Genomic DNA, 14,374 nt, shown 5'->3' on the forward strand with positions numbered 1-14,374 from the left:
CGCCAGTTCAGGGGCCGACCACATACTCATTTGTTGCAGTATCCGGCCGTAGTACCTTCCTAATGCTCCTCAAATATTGCGTCTAAACTGCGCCCACCACGTACCCTCTTGTATAGGCATTCCGTCACCCGTATCCAATAGCGAGGACGGGATGCCTTAAATACTGTACCACAAACCATAAAAAAAAGACACCCACGGGAAAGCAAGAGGTGGCCTAGTTTAAGCCGGGATTAATTCAATTAAGGTTGAAAATAAAAATAAAATGTAAATAAAACAATATATAAATAAAACGACCAATGAAAATAGTAAAATAGACATATATTTCTGCTCAACTCTCGTAACTGCAACATTTGATTTGAGTATTTCAACACAACAAGGCACTTAACACATAATTATGACAATATATTTCGATACAGTATACGTGTTAGGTTCGCTTTACAATCGAACATGATATTTGGCACGATCACTACCGCGCGCCGGTGGGCCAACGCGGCACAGGCGGAGCTTAATACTTCAGTATTACTTACTTTTACAGTGTGTATAAAAATCACTAAGCGTTCAGTAAGTGAAACCGAACATCCCCCCCCCCCCTTTCTAATACAAATAATAATCACTCCCTTTCACGCCATAGATAGGACTTCATAATTTAGCATATTTACTTTTTCAGGGTGAAATAAAAATAATTAAGCCGAAAATCCCCCCCCCCCACAGCAATTTATTGTTCTTACATCATCAGTAATAGGGATATAAAAACCCTACAAAACTAGAAAATAGAATATTCTTTAAGTAGACTCGGGTCTCGGTAAAAGGAGATTGATGGGTAGTCAATACGACGTAAATCATCAACGATCTGAAACGACCTAATTTCAGTACATAATTCTAAAATTCCCAACCGCCGACGTCGGCCACCGGTTCGCCTACACAGCACCAATATAACAGGCATTAGTCCTTCTATCACACGAGTACAGATTGTGCGTTACATTTTACTATTTTCTTTTACCAGTTACCAATACTCGCGGTTTAAATTCAGTAGCAAATATACATATGTGAATTAATTAGCATAGCGAGCACCATCACACGGGGCGTTCCCTCTCCACTCTCAGCTTTGTATACACATAATTATCAAATATGGAAGCCCCTGTATTCATACTATGAAATTCGATATATTAATCATTAGGTAAGCATCTCAAACGGTGATCAAAAACACCATTACAAATATTCAACGTAAAAAATAACATTTCATACATATATATATTATATTATTGTCGTATAAGTTTACAGTAAGTACATTTTATTGCTAACTGTTTGCATTTACATAATACGGTTAAAAGCCTACAAAAAGAAAATTCAATAAAAGCTTCACGTACAAAGAAATAATAATTTACACGAAACCCTCAAAATTAAAACAAGCACTGACATACACATAAAAATCCATACACTGCCTTGTCATGGTCTTAAAATTAGAACATCTAAAATTACGCCATCTTAAAATTAGCAAAAAAAAAATGAAATAATCGTCATAATAATAATACTAGGTATACAATTTAATCTATAATACTCGCTGTCACCGTGACAGTGCAACTGTCAAATATTGTCAATTCCTAAATGACATGACTAGCTGTCAAGAAGAACCATAAACAATTGACTAAAAGCGAGACACTAACATCTCGTCGACGTTCACATAATGTCAAAGGAGACAAAAGGGACAGCCATAGAAATAAATTTATGTGTTAATCATGTTACAACGAAGCTTTAAATTAATTGAATACTTAGAACAAGTGGATTAAACATTGATGAAATTAATACAGTGTCACTAGTAAACAGAAGCGGGCAAATGTTTAAAATAAATTGTCAGAATTATCAAACAAAATTGAACCTTAAAAATGTACAATAGATATGTATTTAAAAAAATATTTGAATATACTGGAGTATAGCCCGTTTCAAAAACCGCCAAACTGTGGCACTGTAAAGTAAGAAGTCGCGACAATAGACAAATCTAGTGTAACCACAAAACTAATTTGATGAAATTACCATAATTAAAAAATTTTGAGGTTAGCATAAATTTTACATATACCATTTTGGAGAAAACTTTATCCATTTAGAAGGTATATATAATTTACATAGGTTTGAAGTAATGATAACTTCAAAATGTTTTTGATTTTGGATAAACAGTTCTTTTCTGTACCTGTACTTTTATTTAAAAATGTAACTCAGACTACTAAATTTCTAAATATAAAACAGAGAATCTGCATAGATTCTCTGTTTTTATTTTACAAGAACTATGCAGTTTTACAAATACAAATGTTCTTAGAAATTAAAAAAAATCTTTAGACATATTGGATGAAACCTAAATATCATATTTTCGAAGCAGTATTCTACCAGCGAAACAACACGTTTTCTAAAAAAAAAAAACATGAAAAAGCTTATAAAATTTCAGCTTCTTATACTAACTTGAGAAATAAACTCAGCTTTTTTTAATCACTATTCGATTCATGTTTCTTTGATAAAAACATTCAGCCTCCCATGACAAATACAAACGAATCTATTGATAGAATCGTTGTTGCCAGCGAGTCCATTTGACAGAATGAGACGGCGACATGCACTGTCATCTTCTTTCGCATGTGAGCGTTGACACAAGCGATTCTACAAGTAGTTTCGTTTGCAGCCTGTATAGGGGGGCAGGTTTGCTAGTAGAACATTCGTGCAAAAGGATGTTAGTAATGCCAATTTCAACAAGATTAAACATTTTTAAATTTATTTAAATATTATTGTGTACATATATATACTTGTACACAGACACACACATATATGTGTATATATATATACATATATATATACATATATATATACACATATATATATGTGTGTGTGTCATCAATCAAAATAGTTTTGTCATAACAACAGACTTGGAACGATGTTAATAACATTAAAACAGGTTAAATTTGGCATAAAGTGTGTTATTGTCAGTCAGTTCAGTATAACAGTTAGTTTCAGAACAATTAGCATTGTTCTAATTGAACTCGAGCGTAACTAGGACAGCTGTATTCGCGGTGGAGTGGGGGGGAGGTCATTGACCACGTCTGTTAACATTGGATCGTCTAATTTGGCACTGTTTAGTTATGAAGAATAAACATTTTTTTAAACCTATCTGGTACTAAAATAAAAAAAAATAGTTTTATATTGAGAAAAATATCATTTTCAAAAACAAAAACCGTCGAAATAAGACTCTCTTCCCCCCCCCCCCCCAATAGCACCACCATATTGTCAATTCATTGTTTTTATTTGCATCCTAGTTTGTTTGTTTTATTTGTACCACAGTGTAATACAGTAGTATTAGTAAAATATTTAAAAAGGGCACAATGAAGCCGATTCTGGGGCATTAATTCTCTTAACCTATTTTAATTTAATAGTTTCGAGAAATTACTATTTTATAAACCATCATATACTGAATTTCTAATAACTTCGATTTAACTGTTTTAGAAATTTAGTTCATATTGAACAAAAAATAAAGATTCTGCTGTGATATCAAATTGTAATTTTAGAGACAGGTTTAAAATAATGATGCCTCAGAAACGACCCCAATATGATACAAGGCACTATTGCTAAAAAACAATATTCTGAATCAACCCACAGGTCGACTGAATAAATTATTGTAAATTTTTCATTATTTCTAACTAACCAACTTGGTCAGTCCTAATTTAAAACGAGGTTCCCAACCGTCTCCTAGTTACACATTGGCCTCATGAAAGGTAAATCGCCCTCAATAGGTTTAAATTAAAGTTACATTAAAAGAATTCAACGCATTGAGCCAGCACTTATAGAAGCGTAACGCATTACATTATCAATTATTACAATAAGCACCATAACACAAGATACTCTTAATACTAACTTAACTAAATTCAATGTTACGAACGCAAACGTGCGGTGACTGTGTAAATTAATAAAATCACAATAAGGCAAAGGTATTAGTGTCATTATGCCCAATTCTTGACTGATTACACGTTCCTTTTTCAATATATAACAGCTCATTTATGGGATGTCTGTTTTCTTTTTTTAAATACTTCGTCAAAGAATCTAGTTTTTTTTTTTTTTTAATATAATATCTAGAACTACAATATTTCAAAGAAATTTGCTATAGAAAAACATTTATATAAAGGTAATTATAATAATTGACTAAAACAGTCAGTCACAGACATCAGAATACAAAATTCGAAAAAACACATGAGATCTTACAAGTTAGTCTATGGTAATTATATCATTATGGCTTATTATTTATACCTGTATATCTGTACAACTTTCAAGGAAATATAGAAATCTTTGCCCAGCAGTGGGATAAAATAGATTAATAATATAATAATAGTCACGGCACACGCTTGCGTCCTAACACCTTTAATAAATTACTTCGCCTACAGAGTGAGACAGTGGTGCCAACATAACATGACAAAATTAGTAGAGAATAAGAAAATTAAAAAAAAAAAAACTAGTGCAAAACAAAGGGTTAGAAGGAGATAGAGCTTTAGTGTTGCCATCTGACAATTATAAAAATAATGACAAGAGTACACTGGACAAAATTGTCTATGGACATGTGTAAAATGTAATAAGCTTATTTTTTCCTTAGCAAAAATCTAAAATCCGGGTCCATTTTGAGACATTTTTTTTTTTATAATTATGTCTTATTTTTTTTTATACTACTATGGTGGCAAACAAGCATACGGCCCGTGTGATGATATACAGCCTATGGACGCCTGTAACACCAAGGATGTCAGGCGTGCGTTGCCAACCTTTAAGAAATCTCAATACGCCATTTTTGAAGAACATCATTGTATGTTATTAAATAAATATCATATTACATCGATGTCCTAACAATTAGGACATGGGCATGAATTTGACGAGTGTTACACCATTTATTTTTTAAAATATATTATTGAATTTATATTCGATTGTATCACGCGCCATTTTCAAGTTTTATACACATTTGTCCAAAGTGAATTCTGTCTACTTTTTGATGCACCCACAACCGACACGTGAATCAAAACCTAACAAACCTTTGACTGGCAAAGGCGCTTTGAAGCGACTGTAATTGATGATCTAGCCTCTTATATACAATCCCATTATGTATATATGTATTTTTCAATATGTTCCTCTAGTAGGGGGAGAAAGGATTGTCAGTTATGCGGATTATCAGTTCCGTTGCTAATAATATACCCTAACAGGTCGACCTCCCCGTGGTCCCCCCTGGAAACCATCGTGCTGAATTCCAAGTGTATTCATCACGATGGGCTAACTAACCTGCCTTTTCAGCCTCACCTATCAACTATCACTGGTTGATAGGTATGGGGTTACCATTCCATTATCATCCATTAAAAAAAAATATATATATATATATAAAATGCTACACACGGACAGCCAATCGATATCTAACCCTCTGTTTTACAATAACTCCGAATGAATGATTAATTTTCAAATAATTTGTAAACACTAAATGCACAAAATATACATCACCAATTGTTTTATTAAATTCCTTTACAAATATCAATGTTGTGACTCATAACTAGTATAGTACAGCGTGTAACAAAGACGGTATAAACGAAATCTAGTACAGTATTCGTCAACTACCCAAACCTAAAGGAGCATAGACAAAAATATTCTCTCTGACAGAGGAATAGGTTTTTTTTTATACAACTTAGAATGGCAAACAAGCTGACGGCCCACCTGATCGAAAGTGGTAACCGTCGCCTATAGACATGAGCAGTACCATGGACATAACAGAGTATACTGTTTCGCCCATGATACCCCCCACGCGTTGCCATTCCTGAGGACTCAGGTGTTATTCCTCTGTACCCAGTAAATTCACGCCATATCCCACCCTTCAAACCGAAACATAGCCATGCAAACACAACTGCTTCACGGTTGAAACACGAGTGGGACAGAGGTACCCAAATAAACGACTTTTGTACAAAGTCTCCCTCTCTCTATATATTGACTATATATAGATATTGTCATATCAGCCTTTAACTGTCCACTGTTAAAAATAAGCCCTACTTGGGGGTTTGCCAGTAGTTGCCACGCTTGGCAAGCGTTACATACAATGATCAAACATCACTGACAAGTTCGTTTAAACTAATTCTACTATCATCATTCGGGGAGAATAATAATGATTAACTACCTATATTTGTATACTAACTTTCATACAAACTGTATGGTCACAAAATACATTTTGTATGAAAGGGTTCATTCGACAATGCTTTACAAATTCCATACCAACTGGTCACTAGATTTCGTCTTGTTACACACAGACTTACACTTTGTATATATTATAATTTACTGTATGTATGTATGTATATAAGGCACAATATATTCTGCGTATCACTTTAAAAACTAATGTATTTACAACAATATATTATAAATAAATATACATATCAATTCATAATGTGTTTAAACAATGAAATATCAGAACATTTATCAAATTGGGTGTACACAAAGAAACTGGCACTCTACCTGTCAAAATTAAAAAATAATTAAACAATTTCACATATTTTTCAATTACTTTTTTTGCCTTAAATTTCTGCGATGCCATTCCTGATGACAAGTCAGTAAGACTTAGCAAGAATATAAGAAAAACTATAGCAAATTATTCATTTAGATTTTAACGAGCTTCTGTTTGCAAACTTATTAATTATCTAGACCGGTGTTTCCCAACGTGGGGCCCACGCCCCACAGAGAGACAATTTGATAGTTAAGGGGGGCAATTAAAAAACGGACTCGAAGCGATTTTAACCCTCTTGCTTCAAGCCATTTAAATGCAATGCTACAAGTAGATGTCAGTGCAAAATTTAACAAAAAAAAAAGTAAATAAAAAAAGCTGTAAATATTTATTAGGTATAATTTCATTTGACGTTACCAAAGTATCAACTGGGCGATTAGAGTCGTCGAGTAAACTTTGTCGGGAAAAATTATGTATGGGGACATAAAAATTTTAGAAATGTTCATGTGGGGCGTGGCACAAAAATAATTGGGAAACACTGATCTAGACTGTAACTAATTCAATTTTCGTTAACTATATGTGGTAGCTTTTAATTAGCTTACTATTGCTCATGTCTATAGGCGACGGTTACCCCTTTTCCATCAGGGTAAGGCCGTCAGCTTGTTTGCCATTCAAAGTTGTATAAAAAAGAAATTAATTATTAAATTATTATTTTAAACTACCCTCGAAAATAATAAATAAAATAAATAACTAAAAGAGAAATAATTTCACTGTCACATCTCGTTAGACACAGTGCAGTGTGACAGAGAGAGACAACTCTTGTACAAAACCTCTGCTCAATGTATGCAAATCACTTTGAAGCTATACGGAGTCACTTCAAATAAACAGTCAATATTGGAAATTGTTTAATTACATTGTTAAGACGACGGTCAGATAATGCAGACGATGCCAGACTTTGTAAAGGATCAACAAACAAGCCAAATATTTCTATAAACATTTTGTAACACAATGCTATCAAAATAAAAAAATGTCTGACAATTGAAAAATAAAGTTTGCTTTAAAAAAAAAAATATCTGCAAACTTAGCTATGGATAAGTGCATCTAGAATATTGTCGTGTTTTTTTTTTTATCGTGTTGTGTATAATTTTATTATTTGCCTTTTTGTAAAAAAAAAAATGCACTTGAAAATAATTCACAGTACGTATTAATTGTTGATTTACATGTAAAATTATTTATTGAATATATATCCTAAAATTCTTTTTGCTATATCATTCACATTCAGAAATACATTTTTTTTTATTTATAAAATTTCTTTGACAGCTAAGACATGCCAACATGGCGGACTATTATTTTGATAACATTACAAGTGTATTATAATTTATTAAATGTATTTGATATTTCATTGTCATTGCGTTGATATTCATTCTCCAACTGCTTTAGAGATCTTTTTAATACGTCATCGGCTAATACACACTTGGGAGAATAGACTTTGTTTTATTTACAACAGAGATGATATTAGATTGTACGTTGCAATAACTCATAATTGCCAGTTGCAGAAAAAATATCAACCTGTTTGTATTTTTAATCGAAATAGATGATTTTATTACAGTTAACAGTTTTTTTTTTTTTAATGAGCACTTTATTGTGAAAATGAGCTTAGTAAATTTATTGCACGATTTTCTTTATTTACGATAAACTATCAGATTTTTATTTATCCTACTAAGACAAAGGTATTAATACCATACAGCCATATTTTTTCTGAACAACATAAATACATTTTTTTATTTTTTTATTACTGTACATTAAAAAGACACGTGTCAACAGCACAACAATAAGACGCTTAGAGCAATCATTGTTCGTTGTAAACAGTCATTAATAATAACAAAATATACTCGAAAGATGATTCACATGACATATAGAACACTCGCCGTCGCTTGAAGCTTATCTCTAGAACATTCATAAGTCGACGGACACGTGTGATTAAAAAAAAAAATAAGCAAAGACATAAACTACAAACATCCAATAGGGAACCCGCCTGTCTCAACTATTAGTCGATTAAAAATACAAAAAAAAAATATATATATATATAAACATGTTCAGACCTCGTCCGGAGCCATAGCGTCGGGTGAATCATGATTGGGTGGTTCCGGAGCTACCGGCTGAGGGGACGAAGCTGGCGGGGACAGTACTCCCTTGACTGCAGCCTCTAGGGCACGGATTCGATTCTCTTGTTTGACTATCACGGATTTTAGTTTGCGGATCTCGTCTACCAGGTCCGACAGTTGCTTCTCCTGAAAACGAGAGGATTTTTTATTGCAAATGTGTCTTTTAAATCAAATCCTTTTAAACCTCCACACGGTTCCACCTGGAAACAATCATAGTTAACAATTGCTAAAATTGTCACGAGGGCTCAACTGTCTTCCTTCATCCTCACCTATCATCTCTAACTGGTGCCTCGCCAGCGTATACCGTTAGCGCAGGCGGGGTTACCATCTCATTTTCACCTTTTAAAAAAGTATTTATCCTCACTTATCATCCACTACCGGTATACGGTGGGGAGGGGGGGGGGGTTAAAAAGGGGGAAAGGGATTGTTACTAATGGTGATCTATTAGATCACCATTGTTGGCAGTATGTCCTATCAGATAAACTTCCACGCGGTTCCCACTGGAAACCATCTTGATTAATTCTTGTGAAATTTCGTCACGATGGGCTAACTGGCCTGCTTCCAACCTTACCTAATGGCCACTGGGGGAGGGGAGGGGGAGGAGATTTTAGTAATGCAGACTACTAATTTCATTGCTAGCAATATACCCAACCAGGTCGACCTCTCCGCGATCCCACCTGGAAACCATCGTGCTGAATTCCAAGTGTATTCATCACGATGGACTAACTGACCTGCCTTTTCATCCTCACCTATCATCCCTCATTGGTGTCCCGCCAGCGTATACCGTTAGCGCAGGTGGGGTTACCATTCCATTATCATCCATTAACACGTTGGGCCCGGCGCCGGTCCCTGGGAACCGGCAGCGAACTTACCGTGTGACCAGCGTCGATCCCTGGGGACCGGCACTAGAATTTTCCATGTGACCAGCGTCGGACATATTCAATGTTATGGGCAATAACTATTTCCAAAACTAAATTCAATTTTCTTTTTACGAACAATCTGTACACTTCGATAGGTCTTTTGTAACTGATCACCTCTCGAAGGTACGTACGTGGTTTTATTATACATCATACGAAAATATGGAATAGAATCACACATACATTACACATACACCTAAAAAAACGTCCAAAATAGCGCGACAAAGAATTCCTTATCTCATTAGTACTAAAGCAATCTCTTGGCGATAGCATACAACATTGTATCTCTCGCCGGCTGCCGGCTGCCGGCTGAACGGAAAGGACAGCAAATTCAGCGCCGGGCTCAACGTGTTAAATAACAAAAATTACTGATGTCCTGTCTGCAGGGTGTCTGTCTATAATAGTCGGTGAGCTAACCACAGCGGGGGAGATGGCGGCGGCGGGCGGCGGCGTGGGGTCGGCGTCGTCCCTGCGCTGGGCGGCGGGGCGGCGGCGGCGGCGGCGGCGGGCGTGGGCGAGCGGTCCTTGTCCTTCTCCTTGGCGCCGGCGAGTGCGTTGGCCTTCTTGGTGACGTGCAGCTGCTGCGCGGCGCGGCCCGACACGTACCCGCCCTGCACAACCAGCGCGCGCTCCTGTAGTTTGGTTAGGGAGCCCCTAGCCTATAGCATCTGTCTTTTGATACTCCCGTTGGCTTACACCGACTACCACCGCGAGGTGACAGTGTGTAGTTATTTTTAGTTATTTTTTTCTAAATATTAAATTTTCAAATAAATTATGTCAAAATTAACTGTACTTTTTAGATCAGCGCGGAAATAATTTGGTAAAAAAAAAAAAAAATTGCGAATATTTTAATAAATTAGATACTTTAACAAAATTATGAATTATTCAAATCTATTTTTGATGGGGCTGACATATCCTTATAGGATAAAAGCCTTTGAATAAAAAAGATGAAAAAAAAAACTATTTATTACCATTTATTTATTTATCTCTAATCTTTTATTTAAAGTCAATACAGATAAAGTAAAATAAAAATATTGAATAATCAAAATGCTCTTTGAAAAAATTTAAAAAATGGGAAAATTTAATGGTTTTATCTACAATCTATTTCTAATTAGAATACTTCAGTTAAAATTTTAAGTAATAAAAAAAAATATATGTGAATGAAAGATTAGAAATGATAAAAACTGTTTACTCACAAGATAATATAAATCATTCTATTATTTTATCTATTATATATAAAATGGGGAATGTAAATATAAAAAATAGCAAAAATAATTTATAATATATATATATATATATATATATATATATATATATATATATATATATATATATATATATAAACACAACAATCATTAAAATTATATTAAAAAAAAAAAGAAAATTAAAAAAAAAACTCAAAGTTTGCAACGGTTAGTAAATAACATCATTCATTTAAAAACACATTACAATTATGTTAACACAACACACTCCAACACAAACAATATTAAATCAAACGAAGCCAACAGAATTATCAATGCAAACAACGTACAGATGCTATGTTTTGCACTTTTTTTTTTTAATTAAAAAATATCAGACCTATTTTTTTTTGATGGGTGAAAATGGTATGGTAACCCCGCCCGCGCTAACGGTATACGCTGGCGGAGCACCAGTGAATTGTGATAGATGAGAATGAAAACAGGCCAGTTAGCACATCATGATGAATTCATCGGGAATTTACCATGATAGTTTCCAGGGGGAACCGCGTGGAGGTCGACCTGGTTGGGTATATTGCTAGCAATGGGATTCTCAGTCTCCATTACTAACAATCCCTTTCCCCCCCTATCAGGCCTAGTTGTGGCAGAATATAGCCATCTCTTTTAAACATTCCAAATGGATTTCTGCATATCTAGTTCCAATTCAATTCCTGGTAGCGGATATAAAGAAGTTACTAAATTAGGTCCAGGAAACAAACTGAGGGAAACTTTGTACAAAAGTCGATTGCTTGGGCACCTCTGTCCCATTCATGTTTCTACCGTGAAGCAGCTGTTTTCATGGCTGTGTTTCGGTTTGAAGGGTGGGATATGGCGTGAATTTACTGAGTACAGAGGAATAACACCTGAGTCCTCAGGAATGGCAACGCATGGAGGGTATCATGGGCGAAACAGTATACTCTGTTATGTCCATGGTACTGTTCATGTGTATAGTCGACAGTTACCACTTTCCATCAGATGGGCCGTCAGCTTGTTTGACACTCTAAGTCGTATAAAAAAAAAACTGACATTCGGATGGGGGAAGGGGAATATTAGTAATGCGGACTACCAGTCCCATTGCTAGCAATATACCCTGTCAGATCGACTTCGAGAGTCAATGCACTACCTACGGTACCTGGACTACGGTAACCACTTACCATCAGGTGGGCCGTATGCTTGTTTGCCACCTCAGCGGTATAAACAAAACCTTAAAATGTAAGGCTCCAAGCAAATTAGACAGATTTATTTTTGAGAAATCACTTAATTATATTTTCTAGCCTACCAAAAAGTTCTTTTGTACCTTAAACATGGGTCTAGTTAAGGTCCTAATGACGTTATTTTATCATTAAACGATTATTAGTAAATCAAAAGCAAATCTAAATTAATATGTTTAAAATTATGTAAATTATTGATTAGTTACAATAAAATACACACTACAAAAAGGTATAAATGTTGTATTTGACGAAATGTAGTTAGAATTTATACAATAATGTAAAACAACGTTATAATAAACAGTACACAGACACACACACACATATCTTCATGCCTATTTACAAGTTTGGGGTAGGCAGACACGATAGAACACTGAACTGATATTCGCTTCGAACAAATCTCGTTCACTTCCTCAACATTGAAAACTTTTGTACCTTGTCATTTTGGCGATTTTTTTACACATAAACCGTAATTATATTAGTTTATGGTATAATTTCCCGTATGGTCCCGGCATAGAATAGGCCACCCCTTCCTTTCCCGTGGGTGTTGTAATGAGGGATGGGAAAAATTTTTTTTACAAATCGGTTTATAATTGACAAAGTTATGAAGTAATAATAAAAAAAAACAACCGAATCGAACCAAGATAAGTGAGAGAACATTTAAACACATCTTCAAGCTGTCCCTCGCGGGGTAGTCAGATAAACCAAAATGATTGCAAACATTTCAATAGTAAGATTTATATTTAAAGATTAACGTTTTCCTTCACTAATAGAGCGCTTTTTAAATAACCAATCAAAAACATTAAAAAATGTTATGCAATTGTTTTTGAAAACTGACAGGTGAGTGCGACGTTGCCACACTTCTGAAGGCAGATGTCACGGTTACGCTTAAATGTTTGCTAACGATTTCGCCGTGTACATTTGTTTATGGCCCCATCTAGGTACATCAGGTCTCGAGTGCAACGGTTTAAGTTTCATCTGTGTCGAGTGACCGAGGGGTACCTTGAGCGACATGGTGCACGGCTCCGCGTCCTCGCCGCCGATCCACTCGTCAGCCGTGAGGCTCGCCTCGTCGCTCAGCGTGTCAGGGTACAGGTCCTCTTGGAACAGCTCCGACTTCCGTGGCACTGTCATCGACACCACCTGCACACAGAGAGACGATTAGGAGGGGATGGAATTGTTAGCAATAGAGATTAACGAACCCATTGCTAGCAATATATTTTACTTTATTAAGTCGATCTTCACACGATCCCTTCTGGCAACTATAGTAGTTAATTGCTGGCGAATATATCACGATGAGCCAAATTATCTGTTTTCATCCTCACCCATCATTCTTCACTGATTCACATATATTCATGTATATATATATATATATATATATATATATATATATATATATATATATATATAGTTTCAAAAGGTTTTTTTACACCAGCTTTGTTCAAAATTAAATTAAATCGTTTAAAAACTTGTAAACGTAAAGTTTGCATATTGTTGTCTCACTACACCCCATGACCTGTTGGTCCGATACTTACGGGACACCCTGTACAATATATGTATAACACGTGGCTACCTGACACAGGCCCGAATTGTTGAGCCGGTAGAACTTGGCGATCTCGCAGGTGGCCACGTCGCAGCCGCGCTTCGGCATCATGCCGATACCTGCGCCAAAAAACAAATTAATGCAAAGTCGCAACTGTCTCTTACAGACATAAACAGTTTCATAAACATCACAGCATATTGAGGGAAGGGATTGTTAGTAATGCGGACTGCAAATCCCATTGCTAGCAATATACCCTGTCAGGTCGACCTCCACATGGTCAAGAGTACATATTGTGTTTTGTTTCTCTTATCAGCTCTTATAGTATTACAAGGATGGAAATAATTCATGAAATGCACAAAAGACCGTCGTTGTCAGTCAGGACTTACCTCTCTGTGGGTCTGGTGTTTGGAACGTGTTGATGTAATGGACAAACGGTGGCTCTGGGGTCACCTGTAAATATATCAAATACAAGGTTGAATGTCTCCGTCCAAAGGTTGCCTGCAAGAGATCGTTCTTAGCGCTAAGATCGCCCATTGTTTTCTCATTGTGATTATTTCTTGTAATTATTTATATTTATAATAAGTTTACTATTGTAATCTTTTGGAGGAAACAAAAAATAGTATTTATCTATAATAATAATTTTCAAAACAATTACTTGTACAATTCTCGCGATGATGATGACTATCATCAGAATTCACACTCACACTTAAATGGTCGCATACCTCACTCTAAAATATCTGACAACGGAGTAGTGCCTCACTCTAAAATATCTGACAACGGAGTAGTGCCTCACTCTAAAATATCTGACAACGGAGTAGTGCC

The 14,374-nt window shown here is 35.4% G+C and overlaps 1 protein-coding gene across 1 annotated transcript in view; it reads right to left on the reverse strand.

Annotated features, from left to right (window-relative positions):
- Positions 1–297: 297 nt before the first annotated feature.
- Positions 298–14,374, reverse strand: part of LOC116413491 (coronin-1C-A-like) — a 39,735-nt gene continuing 25,658 nt past the window's right edge. The window contains 6 exon segments of the mRNA XM_052901735.1: positions 298–8,775; positions 9,984–10,030; positions 10,033–10,198; positions 13,012–13,152; positions 13,583–13,671; positions 13,939–14,002. Coding sequence (XP_052757695.1) covers positions 8,581–8,775; positions 9,984–10,030; positions 10,033–10,198; positions 13,012–13,152; positions 13,583–13,671; positions 13,939–14,002 — 702 coding nt within the window. The 3' untranslated portion in view covers positions 298–8,580.

Source organism: Galleria mellonella, unplaced genomic scaffold (genome assembly GCF_026898425.1).
Source record: "Galleria mellonella isolate WM207_F2 unplaced genomic scaffold, CSIRO_AGI_GalMel_v1 utg789, whole genome shotgun sequence".
In the NCBI taxonomy this organism is placed as follows: Eukaryota; Metazoa; Arthropoda; class Insecta; order Lepidoptera; family Pyralidae; genus Galleria; species Galleria mellonella.